Genomic DNA, 17,673 nt, shown 5'->3' with positions numbered 1-17,673 from the left:
ACAGTCACCCAACAAGGCCACAACTGCTCCAGCAAGGCCACACCTCCTAATCCTTCTCAAACAGCGCCACTCCCTAATTACTAAGCATTCAAACATAGGAGCCTTTGGGGGCCATTCTCGGGCAAACTACCACACATATATCCCTTTCATACCCTCCAATCCTGCTGATAATCCTCCCAGTAAGGCCTCTCTTACCCTCATCCCTTTGGACTGTTTTGTTTTACTTTAGAATTTGCTGTGGATTAAACCTAGGACCTCAAGCGAGCATACCACTGAATTCTATACAGTAGGATGCACTTATACATTTCAGTTACTGTAGAAAATGCAAAAGGTAATTTAAGAGTGAGCGTTTAGCAACGAATACTTGCTGGCTCTTCACTGATAGCTGAAGACTGGAGGGCCGTGTGCAGAAACAGCCAGGATCCCCGTGTGGAGGAGGGCTAGACCAATGGGTGCAATGTGCCATGAGACAGCTGCGTGTGGAGTCAGTATGGGGCGAGTAGAAACACTCTAAGGGAAGAAAAGTAACTTTTATTTGTGTTGAAGAGCTTTCGCCTCTATTTTGGCCACAGACAACTGTTAAGTCTTCCATCCTTAACTCCAAACAACAGACTTTCTCACTGCTGTGAGCAAATGCAGGAAAGTTCAAAGAAGGGGTTAGGAGTTGGGGGGAGGGCAATGATTTCAGAAGACCCAATCTAATGAGAAAGGGAGGGTGTGATGAGACAGAGCGACTCACACTGTGGTCACCAGGGCGCAGAGGCCTGCTCTTCAGGTTTCCCTCTTCCATTTTATTACACGTGGACTCCAAGGCTACTGAACATAGGTCTTCCCTCTCTTAATCCACCCTGGAAATTTTTTTTGTAGACACAACTAGAGGTTAATCTACTAGGGGTTCTTGAATCAACTTGACTATCGATGTCAACTATGACGTCAGATTCCAGGGAAGACTGAGAAGCTCCAACTGAAGTTATGCAGGCTAACTACAGATAACTACGACACTAACTATAAACGGTCTATCTGTAGCATGAGGGAAGCTACGCTATGTCAACGCCTTTTCTATTTGTGTGTGCACATTCATGTGCATTTGTGTGTGCCAAAGTACATGTTAGAGGCCAGAGATTGATACTGGTTATCTTTCTCTTATGTTCTGAGACTGGTTCTCTACACTGGGACTCGCCGATTTGTCTAGGCTGGCCATTGAGCTGGCTTGTTTGCTATCCCCCTAGCACTGGGATTAGCACAGTAGTCGCATCTTTTTTTTTGAGACAGGGTTTCTCTGTGTAGCCCTGGCTGTCCTGGAACTCACTCTGTAGACCAGGCTGGCCTCGAACTCAGAAATCCACCTGCCTCTGCCTCCCGAGTGCTGGGATTAAAGGCGCGCACCACCACGCCCGGCAGTAGTCGCATCTCTTGCCATACCTGGCTTTTCTGTAGATGACGGGGTTCTGAACTTAGGTCTTCACGTTTGCCCGGCAGGTATTTTATCCAGTAACCCATATCCCCAGTTCTTGGTGCCCTAAGATGCAGAACACGAACCTCTCACCCATGTTAAGTTTCCCTGACCACTACAGAAAGAAACCTCAAAGCCAGGCATGGTGGCGCATGCCTTTAATCCCAGCACTTGGGAGGCAGAGGCAGGCGGATTTCTGAGTTCGAGGCCAGCCTGGTCTACAAAGTGTCCTACAAAGCCCAGGACAGCCAGGGCTATACAGAGAAACCCTGTCTCGAAAAAAAAAAAAAGAAAAAAAAAAAAAGAAAGAAACCTCAAAGCTTACCTGCGGAGGAGATGTCTGTAACACCCATGGAAGATACAGGTTCTTTATGCACCCTCACAGACAGCAGCAGGAAGTGTCTCAGTCAACAGCTAGGAGCTGTTCCTCATACTGAAGTCTTCTATTTTCTAATTGTACCTTTAAACTCCAACACCGTTAGCCATGACATCAGCTCTCCCATAGTGTGCAAGTATTTGAAACAAGGAGAATTCACTTGAGAATTCACTCTCCAGACGAACTTTCCTCTTGAGGGTTATTTCCAAAGTCATCACCATATTGTTGGTTTCTCAAACACTTGTGATGCTAATTAATATAAGCCTGCTGAAGTTCTTGGGATGGGTCATAGTAGCCCATTCCTTATGGGAGCTAACCATATTGGGATCCAGAGGGACTTTCGATCTGGATACAAACCTCTTCCAGTTCCCTCTTCAAAGGCTTTGTGCTTCCCACAGGCCCCTCCCTATATGTGCTAAACAGTGGCCTGCTACTGATATTTGGCTAGAAGGTCTCCAAGACTTTTGGTTGCCAAGTCACACCATCACAGTGAGGTTTTGCCTCTACCTGACAATGGGACTTGATTAATTTTGTTTTATGTTTGTCTTAGTAGAGGAATCTTTCAATTTTAATAACATGTTCATATATAACTATTCCAGCTGTTATTTATACATTAGTATTTTTTAGTGGATTTTCTTGCTTTTAGCCAAAGGACTTGCCATTCCCCGTCTTTATTCAATAGCTAGGAATCCACTTAGCCAAAGTTATCCAGTCCTATCTCTCAAGCACAGAGGTCAACAGAGATACCAAGTACCTTGATGGGCACAGTGAGCACTTTCCTGAAAACTTTCTTAGGCATCCAGCTTCTCTGATGACAAATGCTACAGACATTGTACCTTGGGAAGAACACTTTAGAGCAGCCTCTGGGTATCTGAAAATAGCCGGTGGGAAGCTTGAGAACAGAGAAAGAGCACAGCTGAACAGGTGTACTAAACCTGTACCTTGAGGAAATGGAACATGCAGGGATATTCAACCAAATAAAAGCCCAAGCAGAGGGTGGTGGCATCCACCTATAAACACAACACTAGGGATGGTTGCACAGCTGATACGCTGTGCCTTTAACATTAAAATACAAAAGTAATGTGAGCTCATTCTCGCGGACAACGATGTCACTTTATTGTGTGCAGTCAGCCTTTTACACACTGGCTATTAGCTTTTCCAAGTAAAGTAAGATTTATGATAAAGTTATTTTTGAAGGAGACACAACCGGGCAATAATAGAAAAAGCTGAAGAGAGGTTTTTTTGTTTTTGTTCTTTTTCCTTTTTTTGTCTGAAAGTAGGAAACAAAAATGGGGGTGGGGACAGATGTGAGACACTTCCAGAGGTTTCTACCACCACCATAAAAGCAGCTGGGAGAGCACAGCACTTGCTGGCATGGGTGAAGAAGCCGGAGGTTTGATGCCCAGCCTTGTAAAAATCAAATCAAACTACATAAACAAAGGGTTTCCCTGCTGTGTACCAGCTCTTGGTACTCTGTATAACTTTATTACACGACATAATATTTTATTGAACACAAAGTCCACCGGGTCTAAAGAACAGACAGGCTCTAATTTCGTTTCCTGCCAGGAAAGTCATTCCTCAGGTATGTGTGGAGAAAGAACTCAAAGACGGGTGGAAAGTCCGATCACAGCTCATTTACATTTTCTCCTCTCTATCCTACTTGGCTTCCGTTTGGAGTGGACTCCCAGGGCTAAAATAATGCTGTGAGCGCACTACTCTGCTGCTGAGCTGGAAACTTAGGTCCTGGTAAAAGGAGCTGGAGATCTGGAGGTTCACTTAACAGTCGCCATATGAAACAGCCTGCTGCAGAGCCTTTCCCACAGCTCAGTTGCCCACGGAACACTTGGGAGCAGCTGTTCTCAAACGCTCTGCTCCAACACACTCTTTTCTGGAGTTTTCAAAACTAAGTTCTGGTGAATGTCATCTCTCCCCCTGGCACTTCAACACACTGTGACTACAGGGTCTACCTACCACTTTCAGGGAGGCAAAGTCAGCGTCTTATTAGAAACGTGAGAACTGAGCTGAGTGAGGCAGCTCACACCTGCACCCCTAAGGCTTGGGAGGCTGAAGCAGGGGAATTACCATGAGTTCCAAGCGAATCTGGCTCCATGGGGAGATGGTGCCTCAAGCAAACAAAATAAAATATATATATAAGCAAAATAAGCAGAAACAAATACATAGCAAATACTAAAAGTAATGAGAACCCAAAAGATGCCTAAGTTCTCTGCTTCTCTCACTGTGACTGCAACAGAAGACTTGACATTGAGCTTCTAGTGCTCAATGACTCAAAACTTATATACTAGGCCAGTTGAAACAAAATTAAAAAATATTATCTAAATAATAATATTAACTTTAGAAATTAAATTTTAGAAAGAAAAAAACCCCAAATCTAAGTGGAGCTATGTAAGTAAGTGTGACAGAAGCCGAGAATCACGAAGCTCACTACAAAAGACAAACAGCACTGAAGTGTAACCTGCGGGCCTTGACACACACAGGCAAGCTGTCACTTAGTTGTGAGGCAGAGGGTCAAGGTTGACACAGGGCTCTGAGAAAATATTTACCAGAGAGGACATGATGATTCACTTATCAGTCCAGGAATCTCAAGTATAAAACTTCAAGATATAAGAAAGATCAAATTATATCATGTATGTGATTCAATTTAAAATGTCTTAGCCCTCTTACATTATATTATCTGGATTATAACAGTAAAAAAATCAAATTACAGTCATATGAAACTTTTATCAAAAGAAATCAAATCTGTTTTTATGAAACTTTATAGTACAATTATTTTTAGTGGGTCTTTTCTTAGGTCACAGTATTTATAATTTCATTTACATCTGTATAATTTTTAAAATGAAGAAACAAAAGCAAATGAATAGAAATCTAAGTTTTCCTTTGTAAAACTGCCTTCAGTCTCCAGGCCGGCACCACATGGCGGGCGGTGTTGGCTTGTCCTCCAGCCACGGACAGCCCCCAGCGTCCCTGCTTTACGAAGCATTCAGGCCTCGACTCATCAGGAATGCTTTCTGGTTTGGCTCACGTTGCAAGAAATTCTGGAGCATGTCCATGCCGTCCAGGGACCCCCCAGGCTTCAGGATTAGGTTTCTGTATTTCATTCCAACCTAATAAAAGAAAACATCATGCCTAATAACTCACGGGCCCAGCAATCCTCCAGATCCCCAGACACAAGGGAGAGAGAGGTGAGGGCGAGGAAAGGGGCTTCAGCTCTACTCAAGTCTAGACACTCTTCTGCTCACACAGCAGCTCGCTCGCTCCTTCCTTCCTTCGCTCCTTCCTTCCTTCCTTCCTTCCTTCCTTCCTTCCTTCCTTCCTTCCTTCCTTCCTTCCTTCCTTCCTTCCTCCCTCCCTCCCTCCCTCCCTCCCTCCCTCCCTCCCTCCCTCCCTCCCTCCCTCCTTCCTTCCTTCCTTCCTTTCTGTAGTTAAGAGATTTGGAGCTTTAGCCTCAGGCCTGAATTCCCTGTCGAATATTAATTATTGTCTCCTGTCCTTAGATTCTCAGCTGTGAGCTGACAATGAAGGCAGGCAGGGACACCAATCAGCCAAACAGAACACAATTTGCTACTGCCAGTTAGCCCAGTTCCAGTGTGATTCAGAAGGGTTAGCAGAGCAAGTGTTCCCGAGGCTATGGGGCTGCGTGTGCTTCGGAGCAAGAACTCGGCTACTGTCAAATGCCTTCAGGTATTTTTATAAGGGGCTCACGAAAACAAAACAAAACAAAACAACCCCCCACAAAGAAACCTAAGCAGCATTCTTGTGGATGGCCAAGTGATTCTGAGGGGTCAGAAGTGGAAGGACAGAAGTCTTGAGAGATGGAAGTCTGGAATTTTAAAACAAAGCACAGTTCCTCTGTTTTTATTCACATGAACACCCGAGCAGACATGTTGAAAGAGAACAGCTGCTGCTCAGCGTCACATAAGCACAGCTCCGTTCACCTCAGAGCCTTCCACTGCTCTGGTAAGGAGTCCTAATTCTAGATGTGCATAGAAAATAAACGGATACCGCTCACGTTTATATTTATTACGTCATCTGACCAATAGGAATGATAATCCTTTTGGGTAAAGGAAGAACTAGAGAATCGCCAGAGGTTAAAGTCGGTTCAGTTTGGACTGAGAGCAAGGTGCTACTTGTTGGACCATCAGAGACTCAGCTATTGTGTAAAATAAAGCATGAGTGAAACCCACTAAGTTAGACAGCGGCAGACCTAGCTAACACCCTACAAGAGCCATGAAATAAAACTTTGGGGTTGTCTTTGTGCATAGGCAGGAATCACCTAAAACTTACAAATCATCTAGCTGATCCATCCACTCTTTTGATGCTGAGACAGATGTAATCAAAAGTTATAAAGTTTATACCTAAGAACCAGGCAATGGTGTTAACAGGAAAAAAATTGCAAAACAAAACAAGACAAAAAAAATCTTAAAACATTTGAGGTAAGTTGGTGGTTCTGTTATGAGCTGTCATATTCATAGCTATTCTCAGCTGCATGCAGTCCAGGGTTAGCTAGTCACCCCTGATGCAAGCTCACATTTAATAATCTGAATTCTAGTAAGGAGTAAGCAATTAAAGTTAGTGTTTGCTTAAATTCTCAGGCAGCAAGATCAATACAATTGTGAAATACATGTTTAACTTCTCTATCAACAACATATAAAAATATTTAAAAGTGAAATTAGTATCTTTGGGTCTCAGGTTGGCCTCGAACTTGCTATGCAAGGGATGACTGTGATCTTCTGACCCTTCTCTCTTTGCCTCCTAAGTGCTGGGATGACAGGCCACTATTCCTGGTTCATGCTGTACTGGGATTGAGCTCAGGGTAAGTGGAGGCCAGGCAAGTTCTCTGTCCACTAACTGAGCTATACCTCTCCAGCCTAACATACAGCCAAATATTCATAAATATTTGTTTAAACACTTCAACCAAGACACAGTGGTGTGCACCTGTACTCCATGCTACTGGGAAGGTGTCACTTGAACTCCATTGTAACCACAATGTTATCATTTCAACATGGAATCCTCCCCACACAGGGGTTCTCTCTATAGCCCTGGCTGGCCTTGAACTCAGAGATCTGCCCGCCTCTGCCTGGGAATAAAGGTGTTCAGTTCCACTGCTCCACTCAACATGTAGAATTTGTATGTATCACTGAGCTCTGCTTTTCGCTGTGTTTACAGTGATAGCAAGCCTGCGTCTGCGCTCCGTGTTGCGACTGCACGCACAGCCGCAGGGCCTGGAGCACAGCGGGGGTTAGGAGGATGTGGAAACGGGCTCACACAGTGCTGGGAAGGAGCACAGCAATCTTCATGCTTTATTCGTAAGCATCCTAAGGACCTGAAGCCACTGCTACTGGACTTCTTAGAAATCGTGCCAGCGAGGGTTTGGAGCTGGGTTTAATCTGTGTTGTTTTGATATGTTGAAAAAAATAACACGTTTAAAGAAATTTTCTTACATGGTCAGCAGTAATACCACCCTTGCAACAGTAATTGAGACTCTAAAATACAACTGGCTGTTATTGTCATAGGCTCCATCATTCTAAGAAGCACATCAGAGCTCCTTAGTCCAAACACACCTCCATTTCCTTCCCCCTCCCTCACTATTGAATTGTTTCAGTCTGACCACTGTTTTGCATTACTGTGTGGAGCAGGGAAGGCCTGTGCTCTCTGGAACAATGGTATTATATAGCACAGACAATGCAAGTTAGATTTCTAGAATTACAGCAATATTTAAAGCCCTGTATTAAGGAAAACTTCAAACATATCCTAAGGGCAGAGAACACAGGATAACGGCACAAACATCTATGACCCAACCTCAATCATGGGTCATGAGGTGACAAATGGAACCTCTGTGCCTGGGTTATTCAGTCCCTGGGGTCTACACAAATCAAATCCAGGGGTCTCTGAATGTGAGGCAAGCATTTACTCAACTGAGCTACATCCTCAATGGCCCATTATTATTATTGTTGTTACTGTTATTTTTGAGACAGGAATTATAAAGTGTAACTTTGTCTCTGATTCCCTCCTGCCTCAGCCTGCCAAGCAGTGAGATCACAAGTGTGTCCCTTTACACTTGGCAATAATTAGTATTTCTTCAAACTCCAAGCCAGCCAAGGCTACATAGTGAAACTCTGCCTCCAAACAAACAAACAAACAAACAAACAAACAAACAAACAAACAAAAAAAGGCGTTTATACCTGAAATATTACAGAAAAAGGACAACATATTAAGACATCGACCAAGATGCAACATCTGACAAAGTTCTCCCCCAACTGCTGTAGTAGGAGTTTCATGAGAAGGGAAAGAAAGCACAGGAAACTCGAGTGTTCGCCGCCGTGAAGAGATGGCTCAGGCCAGCTCTGCCTGCAGCCACGTCAGAGCCGGGCACTGTGTAGTCTCAGAACATGTGGCTCAGCACAGCTCAAAGTCTTCCTCTGCGTATGCCTCCAAACAAGTTGATTCAATTTCCTCAATTATAGAGCAATGTTCTTTTAATAGTTCCATTTCCCTTGCACTGAAGCGTTGAGAAGAGTTTAAGAGTCATTTTGGTAACAGGACCTAGCTTTTTTTTTGTTAAGGAAAGAAAAGTAGTTGAGCGAGTTTTAGTTTAAGAAGGTGCTGTATGCCTTGAGAAGCATGGTTGGTGACATTGGCACAGGTGGAGTCAGAGAGGCAGGGAGAGGAGCTCTGAGGTCCTCTGGGAGATTGCAGTCAGATCCTATCAGCTCTCCTAGGAAGGGAATTCAATCAGTGGCCAGAGGTTTACAATCCTCAAAGAGCTGCACCTATCTTTTGGCACTATGAAGGCCCTTTCTAACCCTGAGGGTTTCTAAGGCAAGGTTAGGCTAGGAGTTAGGTTCATTAAGTACACGGTACTCAGCCTTGGCTTCCTTATCTATAAAATGGGAATATGCTGTCCTTATATTTTCCAGGCTGTGAGATGCATGGTGGGATTTGATAACTCCTACCCCTGCAACCCTCCCCAGCACTTACTGATCTATCTCTGTTCAGGGAAATAACTGCATTCTTGTTTGACATTTCCTGAAAATTACTTGTCTTCTAATAAAGCTAAAAGAAAACACAAGAGACTGCAGCTCCACTATCAGTGAGGAAGAACAGATAATTCAGGAAGAATATTAAGTAGAAAAGAGAAGGCCTTCACTTATGCAAGAGTACAAACCTTTTGGGGCAATATTTTAATAGCAAATGTAATTACCCTAAGCAGGATGCTCATCGCTCATCAGCTATGAAAACACGGCAGGACAGTGGACTGGCTCCCACTAGCTTTGTGTCCCGGAGCCAGCATACATGACAGCTTCCTCGTGGCCTTTCCACCCAGCCACTCCAGGAGCAGCGCCAGACTTGTCTCCTTCCCATGTGGAGTAGAGTGAGTGCCCTGCCCGGGACAGGTGAGGTCACCTAGGCACCTGGCATAGTCCCCAGCTGTCTGCACAGTGGACTTTGAGATGTTTCATGGCTCACAGTGCCCTCCCTGTGGCGCACCCTGTGTTTTCTCTGAGGGTGAGGTGATCTCGGGGAGGGGGAAGGGAAGACCAAATGCCTTTGAGGAAAACAAGGTGGGAAAGAGAGGAAGGCTGTGGAGAAGAAAGGCATCTCACTTAAAGGTTTCCTAGAAATCTCATTGCAAGCTCCAGCTAGTGAGGACAGAAAGGCAATGGAGTGGGGCAGGAGCGAAACATCCCTAGCAGCAGTGTGTTGAGGGGTAAGTCAGTGGAAGAAGAGGAGTAAGGTCTAATATAGATACAGCTTTACAGTAGAGGAGACACAAGGTGAGTAAAGCAATCTCTTTTATGAGAGCCTCCGGACCCAGAAGGGAGATAAGAAATAGATAATGAGGCACTGGGTGTGGTGGTCCACACCTACAGCTCTAGTACTTGGGAAGCCAATGTAGGAAAATGGAGAGTTTGAGGCTAGTTTGGGCTACACAGGAAGACCTGTCTCAAAACAAAACATAAGGTAGGCTACTTAGTGTTTAGTATTAGGTTTAGTGTATTTGTGTTCTAGTGGAATCACAAAGAAGGCTATTTAAAAAAGAAAGAAAGAAAAAGGGGGGGGGGGAGAAAGAGAGAGACAGAGAGAGAGAGAGAGAGAGAGAGAGAGAGAGAGAGAGAGAGAGAGAGAGAAGAGAAAGCTAAGCCTCGTGGCATAGGCATGTGATTCCATTTATTTGGGAGGCTAAGGCAGGAGGATCACAACTTTAAGGCCTGCCTGGGCTGCCAGGTTAGACTGGGCAACTTAGTGTGGCCCAGTCTCAACCTTGGAGGTAAAGCCCCATAGCCCGGCATGGAGTGCTTACCTAGTGCTTTGGAGGTCCCAGCCCCTCCAGCAGGCAGAAGAACAATCTCCTGCACTGGCCGGAATTCAAGCCTTGCAAAGCAATCAGCTGAGTGTGTGGCACCCCAAGGGAATCGCAGCAATTGGAAGGTTCAGGCTAAAGGAGCACACATTCAAAGCTAGGGTAGTAGGGTGCACAGTCAGACTCTGCAGAGGGAATACAACCACCTCCATTCTCACTGTCTCTTCTATCGCCCAGGGCTGTTAAGGGGCCAGAGTTGACACAACAGTGGTTGCAAGAGACACAGAGGAGTCAGAGTACAGGAGAGCTGGATCTCTGTGAGGAAGACTCTCACAGGAGGTAGAAACACCCCACACCCTCCTGTAGCAACACAGCACAGCAGGAACTGAGCTAAAATTCTGTTTAAAGAGTGCGGGCACCGGGCGTGGTGACGCACGCCTTTAATCCCAGCACTCGGGAGGCAGAGGCAGGAGGATTTCTGAGTTCGAGGCCAGTCTGGTCTACAGAGTGAGTTCCAGGACAGCCAGGGCTACACAGAGAAACCCTGTCTCGAAAAACCAAACCAAACCAAAACAAACCAAAAAAAAGAAAGAGTACTGGCATTGTTAATATTAAAATCTCCATCAGGCAATCCTTTTCCAATACAAACGTGATTCTGCCTTGTACGTTACTGCATGTAAGATCTTCCTATGACACCACAGACTCAAACATAATAGTTGAACAACCTTGATTTTCTCCGTGTTTCTTTCGGAAGCAATGCCTGGTTCTTCTCCTTTACTGATGCAAGAAACAAAGCTTCGAAATTTCTCTAAAATAGAGGAAGGCAATTCTGGCAGAACAATAGCAGTAGTCTCTGAGCCCGCAATGTCTATTACTTCTTGGGAAAATTTCCCACGATGAAATTGCCTTATTAAAAAAAAATGGCCCTAGCTAAAATGCTCCCTTTTTTCCCAACCCTATGCTTAGGGGCTGAAGTTTGAAAGTACACTTGGTGAACTGAAAGATGGCCTGCAAGTGTGCCAGAGCCGGCGGAGGGCACTGACCCCAGGCAGCTCGCCCTCTGTCAGTAAGACAACTGCCAGGGATGGAGAGGTCACATCTGCAGAGACAGCCTCTCCATGTTCTACTATGAGTGTGTGCATGCCATGTGTGTATGTGTTTCTGTATGTATGCATGCATGCATGTATGTATATATGTATGCATGTATGTATACGCATATGAATGTGAGGCCCTGTATGTGCTGTATGCACGTGTGTAGATTACAGGTCAATTCTGGATGTCTTTGTCAGTCCCTCTCTAGGGATTTGCAGCATGTCTCTCACTAACCCTGCAGTGTACTCATTCAGCTAGATTGGCTGGCCAGAGAGTTTTAGGGCCTTTGTCTGTCAGTGGTGGCTTACAGATCTGTGCTGTTGTACCTGGCTTTTATATAAGTGCTGGAGGTGCCAACTCATGTCCCCACACTTGTAAGGCAAAGATTTTACCTATAAAACCATCTCCCAAACCTGAATTTAGGCAGGAGCCCTCTGCAGTGCTGCTTGCCAGGGTATGAACTGCTGCTCAGAGCAGACCCCAGGCTGTGCAGGACAGCAGATGTTCAAGCGAATGCCTGGAGATGCGTTTCTGTAGAGTGTGACCAATGAGGCCTCCTGATCCCAACCATTCCTGAGCTTGGGACTGAGTCCTTACATGTCCAGCTACCTTCTCAAAATGCTCCCAACACGCTAGGGAGTGTGAGGCCTCAAGCCAACAGAGCTTACGTGACAGACTGATGATGATTCCCATGACTTCAGACCAAGTGCAGCACTGCTTATACTATAAAAATTCCTATTGTTACTTTGCTTATGTAACCAACCTCTCTCTATGTGTGAAGCTGAAGGCAACCCAGACCAAGTAGCACCACCTTCTGCAGTGCTGGCTGATGGCAAGGCTGAGATCATGCACAAAACAAGCAGTGCTCGGCACACTGTGCCGAAGAATAGTGTTTCTTTCTCTCTATCTCTCCAGTTGTAGGAACAATGGAAGCCTTTTCATAGGACAGGAGTATTGTGCCAAGAATTTTTAATTTTTGATAAATATTTGTATTCTGTAAGTCAGGTGCTAGAGTAAATATTTGTAAAACAAAACAAAACAAAGCTGAAGCCACCCCACAAGAACAAACAGAGCACTCACTACAGAACCAGGAGGGGTCAAATGGCTGTTGAAAAAGCTGGCTCTAGAATTCACTCAAGCAGTGGAGAGAAGGAGGGTGGAGAGTGAGGGCCTCCCCTTCCATGGTTTCTCAATCCAGGTCCATAATTGCTGTCATGGCAAGACAGTGAGAAATGACAGGATTCCTCACAGTGTTTGAAGGGGAAGGAAAAGGAAGTGAAAACTGAAAATTCAAAGCAGCCTGTTTGCATAAGAAGTAGATATCCCTGAGTCCTGCCACAGCATCTAGAAACTCAGTGGAGCCTGACTGCGTTTCTAACATCCCAGGAAACGGCTCTGGGGGATGGGATCTTTGTTTCTCCAAGTTCACTCCTGTCCTCACCTAATGAAGAGCAGCCTGGCTGCCTGCCAAGCTTCAGAGCTTGGGTATAAAAAGAACAGAGAAACCTGACGGTGGGTTGTTTCTGCAGGATGTGCAAGTAGCAAGAGAGCCACTGGGATCTAGAATTTGGCTGCCGCTTTGACAGCTGGAAGGGTGGAGGGGCCGAGGTATAGCCAGATGAGTGAAGGCCCAGAGGCTAGCTCACCTCAGAGGGAGGGAGTGTATGCCTGCACCAGGAAGCCTAAGAGATAATGGCAGCCAGGACTATGTCCTACTTGGACCTTTCCCAGGCCCCTTCTCCTCTCCTTGGAACACCATTTCTGCTGGGCTTGGTGGTACAGGCTTGGAATCCCAGTACTCAGGATGCTGAGGCAGGAGAATTGCTATTAGTTTGAGGCCAGCTGGGGTTATGAAGCAAATTTGTCTCAAAAACACCAACAACTACAACCATCACTACCACCAACAAAAAAGCCAAATACCCCACAACAAACTAGTGTGTCCTGAGTCCTTCTCGAGTCTGTGGACTCGTAGAGTAGGGGCAGCTGCGTGAGGAGCAGAGAGAAATGTTAAGCCCTCCTAACATCTCACCATACAGAGTCATCAGTGTTTTGTCAGTGTTTGTTCTGACCGTACTTTAAGAATATTGTATAAAATCTTTTGCAAAGAATATTTTTATTTTATGTGAGTTACATCAAACAATCCAGACAAAAGCAAAGTTTTACCAAAGCCTTTCCCATGTGCTCCTAAGTTTACTAGGAGGATGAAAAGGGGTCACTTTGGTCTGAATAATCTACAACAGTTCATACATGAGTAGCATTTTAAAATATTCTTAGATTATTTATGTGTGTGAGTGTTTTGCTTCTTTGTATGGACGTAACATGTGTAACATGGATGTAACATGTGTAACATGGATGTAACATGTGTAACATGGATGTAACATGTGTGCCTGGTGCCTGCAGAGGTCAGAAGTGGGTGTTGGATCCCCTGGAACTGGAGTGACAAATGGTCGTGAGCCATTAAGTGGGTGCTGGGAACCAAACGCAGGCTCTTAACCACTGAGCCATCTTTCTAGCCCCATCAATGGCTTTTTGAATGGGGTCTTAACGAATAGTATAATTTTTAAGGGGCACAAATAAAAAAAATAATTTTTTTTTTGTTTTAAAACAAGATCTCATGAAGCTCATGACCTTGAATATATTATGTAGCCAAAGATGATCTTAAACTCCTGATCTTCCTGCCTCTACCTCCCACATGCTAGGATTGCAGGTATGTGCCACCGCTCCTGGCTTAAAATACAATGCATAGAAGGAATAGATATGTGAAGGTAGGCAGAGCTAAGACAATACCCTTCTACTTCCGAGCCACATCCCTGGCTCAATTTTCTTAACAAAGGGAAAACTTGGACTGGATAATCCCCTGAGCCAGGGAAGATGAGGCAGGAGGTTCACTCGTTCGATGCCACCTTGTATTATGTAGTGAGACTTAGGGATGAGGTAACAAGAACGAGGGGCAGAGGCAGTTTACAGAGTAGACAGGCTGGGGGCTCAGAGTGATAAAGGAAATCAACAGAGAATGGGGGCGGGCCTACAGAGCAGAGCAGCACTGGCCTACAGAGCAGCACTGCAGGACCAGCTGAGGTTAGCCAGCATGAGTCAAGTATAGGGCAGGTAGATGAACTCAAATGTTTTTCTCCAGAAGACCCCACTGAGGGTACCATCTCACCCTAAGACAGTGGAGGCTGGAGGGCTGGGCACGCTGAAAGTCATGCAGACGTCAAATATTAAACAGGAGTCAGTATCAGACTTGCTGACTGGGTGGGTAGAGTCAAAGAGGAAGCTTAAAGTCCTGCTGGATGAGGTAGGATGGGGGAGGGGATGCTTGGAATGAATCATAGTGTGGCTAGTCTGGAGGGATTTTTTTGGGGGGAGAGAGATGGAAGAAATGGGACTCTAAAATATATGACATATTTCAATATGTATGCAGAGGGGTGCTACTTAGTAGAGAAACAAAAGCCCAAAGAACAAGTTGGCTGATTGAAATAAGCATTGAGAGCTTGATTTGGGTAATTTGTTCTAATTTCTGAACCAAACAGAACTTGGAAACATACTGGAAATATACCAGCCTCAGACATAACTGACGGTCGGGTCATCCATAAGCAGAGAGACTAGGGTCTGTCCCAGGAAGGCTTGGCTGGCAGCCGCCTGGCAGCCTCCTCACCGTGCCTGGGAAGGAACGGCTCAGATTAATGAAGCAGCTTAAGTTACCCCAAAGGCACCTAGGTTACAAACTATGTAATAGGTGGAGTACGCTGGCCTCTGCGCAGAAAAAGGGTGCCTCCCACAGAAAATGCACAAAGAAACCTGTAAAGAATATCACAACACAGAGACTACTTACATCAGGAAGACGTTTACCTTTCTTTCTCAACCTCTTATAAAACAGAAACACTGTATGGCACATGTCAAAACTAGTAGCCATAAACTCGCGAGTGCATAAACAAGGCTTTGAATTTTTAATTACGCAATATATGGGAATGTTAATAAGCAAGAAAGTACAGTAGGTTTTTTTTTAAAAAAAAAAACCCTGTAGAATTAAGAGTTAATCACTTGTACACTGAAACTTAATGATGTATGATGATTTGAGAAGATGCCAGGCCTTCAAGGTAAAAGCTACTACTAAGGCTCTTACTCGAAACTCCAGCTATTATACACTTGGAGCTAAGGGAGAGAGCAACTACAAAATTAGCCCTGGGGGTAACAAAGCCACACAGTACCTCTGGATTCATAATCCCTTCTTTTCTGAAACAGCTGTGAAACATGTCCATGGAAAAGACTTCACTCCAAAGATATCCATAATACTGGCCGTCATACCCTCCTGCCAAATGTCCAAAGGTAGCTGGCATATTTGTGCCTTAAAAAAAGATAATTTCAATCAGAATGATAGAAAATGCTAATTAATCAGGTTGTGAACTAGCTAGCTTTCCTTTGGGGAGCCCAGCTGTGAGGGGAGGGAAGGATGGCATCTCACAGGTTGGCATGTACTCATCTCACTGGTTGGCATGTACCCTTAGCCAAGATTATATACAAGCCTTTCTCCTGTCAGTAGCTCAGCCCCAGCTCTGGATGTCTAACAACAATTTCTGAAGCCTTGTCCACGCCTGTCAGTAGCTTAGGGAAAGTCATGCCAATGTGCCTTTAAAATACTTTACTAATAACCCTACTTTCTGCTGGAGCCCCCCACCCTCAGGTGCTGGGAGTCAAACATAGCCTAACTCTAATGCAAAGCTACAACCCAGCCCCCTTCTTGTATCTAAGGCCCCTGCCACAATTCTTGTATCTAAGATGACTCAAAATAAAATGGCATTTGTGTAGGTTGATAATTTCTGAAAATGAAGTGTTTTGAAAGAGATTTATGAAGTGAGTCTACATTGGGCTGCCATTTTGTCAAAGAGACACATATTGTTCCCTGGTTTCCAGATCAGGAGGTGAGGCTCAGGTGACTCAATGGCCACTCTTATCTTAATATCCTCTATAACTGTCTGATTCATTGCCTTGGTGAAGAAGTTTATAATTGACATCCAAATAGATACATATTAGTTGGCTTAAAATGTAAGTTTTAGACTCACCCAATAGCAAACACTGTAAGTATCCTGTTAGAAACTGCCAGTCAAAAGCTTGAACTGGCATTGGAGTCAGAAATGAAGGAGGTTCCTGTCTCCCCCTGAAATGCCCCTTCTGCCAACTTCTTACTGAAAATCACAGGGAGGGAGGGGACAGGCAGGTGCTGCCAAACGGGAATGGCTGTGCACTGGGGCGGAGGCCAACTGCTCACGCCTGATTACCCTGCAATGCTGTGACTGTGGAGCCACCTTCCCTTCAAGCACATTTGGACAGGACAACTCCTAAGGCAGAGTGTGCTTATCTGAAAGCTGTGGTCTCATTACTGAGAGCAGAAAGGAATGAAATGAGCTTTGAGGAACTCCACCCGCCTGTAAGGCTAAGGAGACTCTGAGGTCTTGCAAGAAAAATGAACTCAGGTGCTCTCGCCTCATACCTGGCGTAGCTGCAACTCCCAAAATTTCTGTGCAGTATTTAGCGTATTCGCTCGCGGCATCCAGCGACGCATTGGTATGGAGAGACTGGTCAACTTTGCTCAAAACAATTTGGCGAAGTGTCAGAAGACCTAATAAGGTTAAGAGTGTTTGAACAATGTGTTGGAGAGAGAACTATGTGTTCTAACACCACAGGATCAGAGATTTGAAGAGCAATCCAGTACCATTCATCACAAAAGGGTAGCAAGGCCCAACAGCATCTGGACCATATATGACTTAGGAGGAAACTCTCCCCTTCGACAGTCCCAGGTGATGCCGTTCCAACACACCCAGCCTCCCTCCCTCCATGCACAGCACTCCTGGAGTATGTTATTAAAGTCAAAGTACGTCTGACAGAAGGAGCTGCCAGGAATTCTGCATTAAACAATTCCTACTTGCTTCTCTTGTTGACTATACCTGTGTTGACCAGTCTCGAAGCCACAAGCTTCTCCAGCAGCTCGTCTGTGATAGGGTGTCCGTCTCTATAATGTTTTGACAGTTTTCGCAGGGAGTCAATGTCCCACACCCAGTTTTCAAGCATTTGTGATGGCACCTCTACAAAGTCAGTTTCCACATTTGTTCCACTAAATCGTGCAAAGTCAGTCTAGAAAGCAAACATAAAAGTGTTTTTAAAAACACTGAGTAGAACTATATACATGCAGTGAACTATAATGAGCCCCATCAACACTTAAGGCAGCATGACAACAAAGCACTGGAGTTCTATGTGGCTAATTGGCAGAACGTTGTCTTCTGTGTGAGGCTGTGAATGTGACCCGGAGCAGTTGGGGTTAGGGGAGAAGATAAACAGTCTCTCTCAGGCTCCTCCTGCAGTTGGTTATTCGTGTTTACTCAATGCATGCCTTTCGGGGCATTCACCACTGTTGCTCAACTACTCAAGTTTAAA

At 45.0% G+C, this 17,673-nt stretch overlaps 1 protein-coding gene across 1 annotated transcript in view; it reads right to left on the bottom strand.

The window, feature by feature from the left end:
• Window positions 1-4,561: 4,561 nt before the first annotated feature.
• The window catches only part of Nln (neurolysin), an 85,256-nt gene continuing 72,144 nt past the window's right edge, over window positions 4,562-17,673 (bottom strand). Inside the window, exons 10-13 of the mRNA XM_021179980.3 lie at window positions 17,187-17,373; window positions 16,733-16,861; window positions 15,453-15,589; window positions 4,562-4,951 (exon numbers count right to left, since the gene is read on the bottom strand). Of these exons, the coding sequence (XP_021035639.1) occupies window positions 4,817-4,951; window positions 15,453-15,589; window positions 16,733-16,861; window positions 17,187-17,373 (588 nt within the window). The 3' untranslated portion in view covers window positions 4,562-4,816. The remainder of the gene's footprint in view (window positions 4,952-15,452; window positions 15,590-16,732; window positions 16,862-17,186; window positions 17,374-17,673) is intronic.

Source organism: Mus caroli, unplaced genomic scaffold (assembly GCF_978045245.1).
Source record: "Mus caroli unplaced genomic scaffold, Mus_caroli_1 scaffold_15, whole genome shotgun sequence".
NCBI lineage: Eukaryota > Metazoa > Chordata > Mammalia > Rodentia > Muridae > Mus > Mus caroli.
The sequence above is the reverse complement of the archived record's forward strand: the minus strand, read 5'-3'. Positions and strand labels throughout refer to the sequence as shown.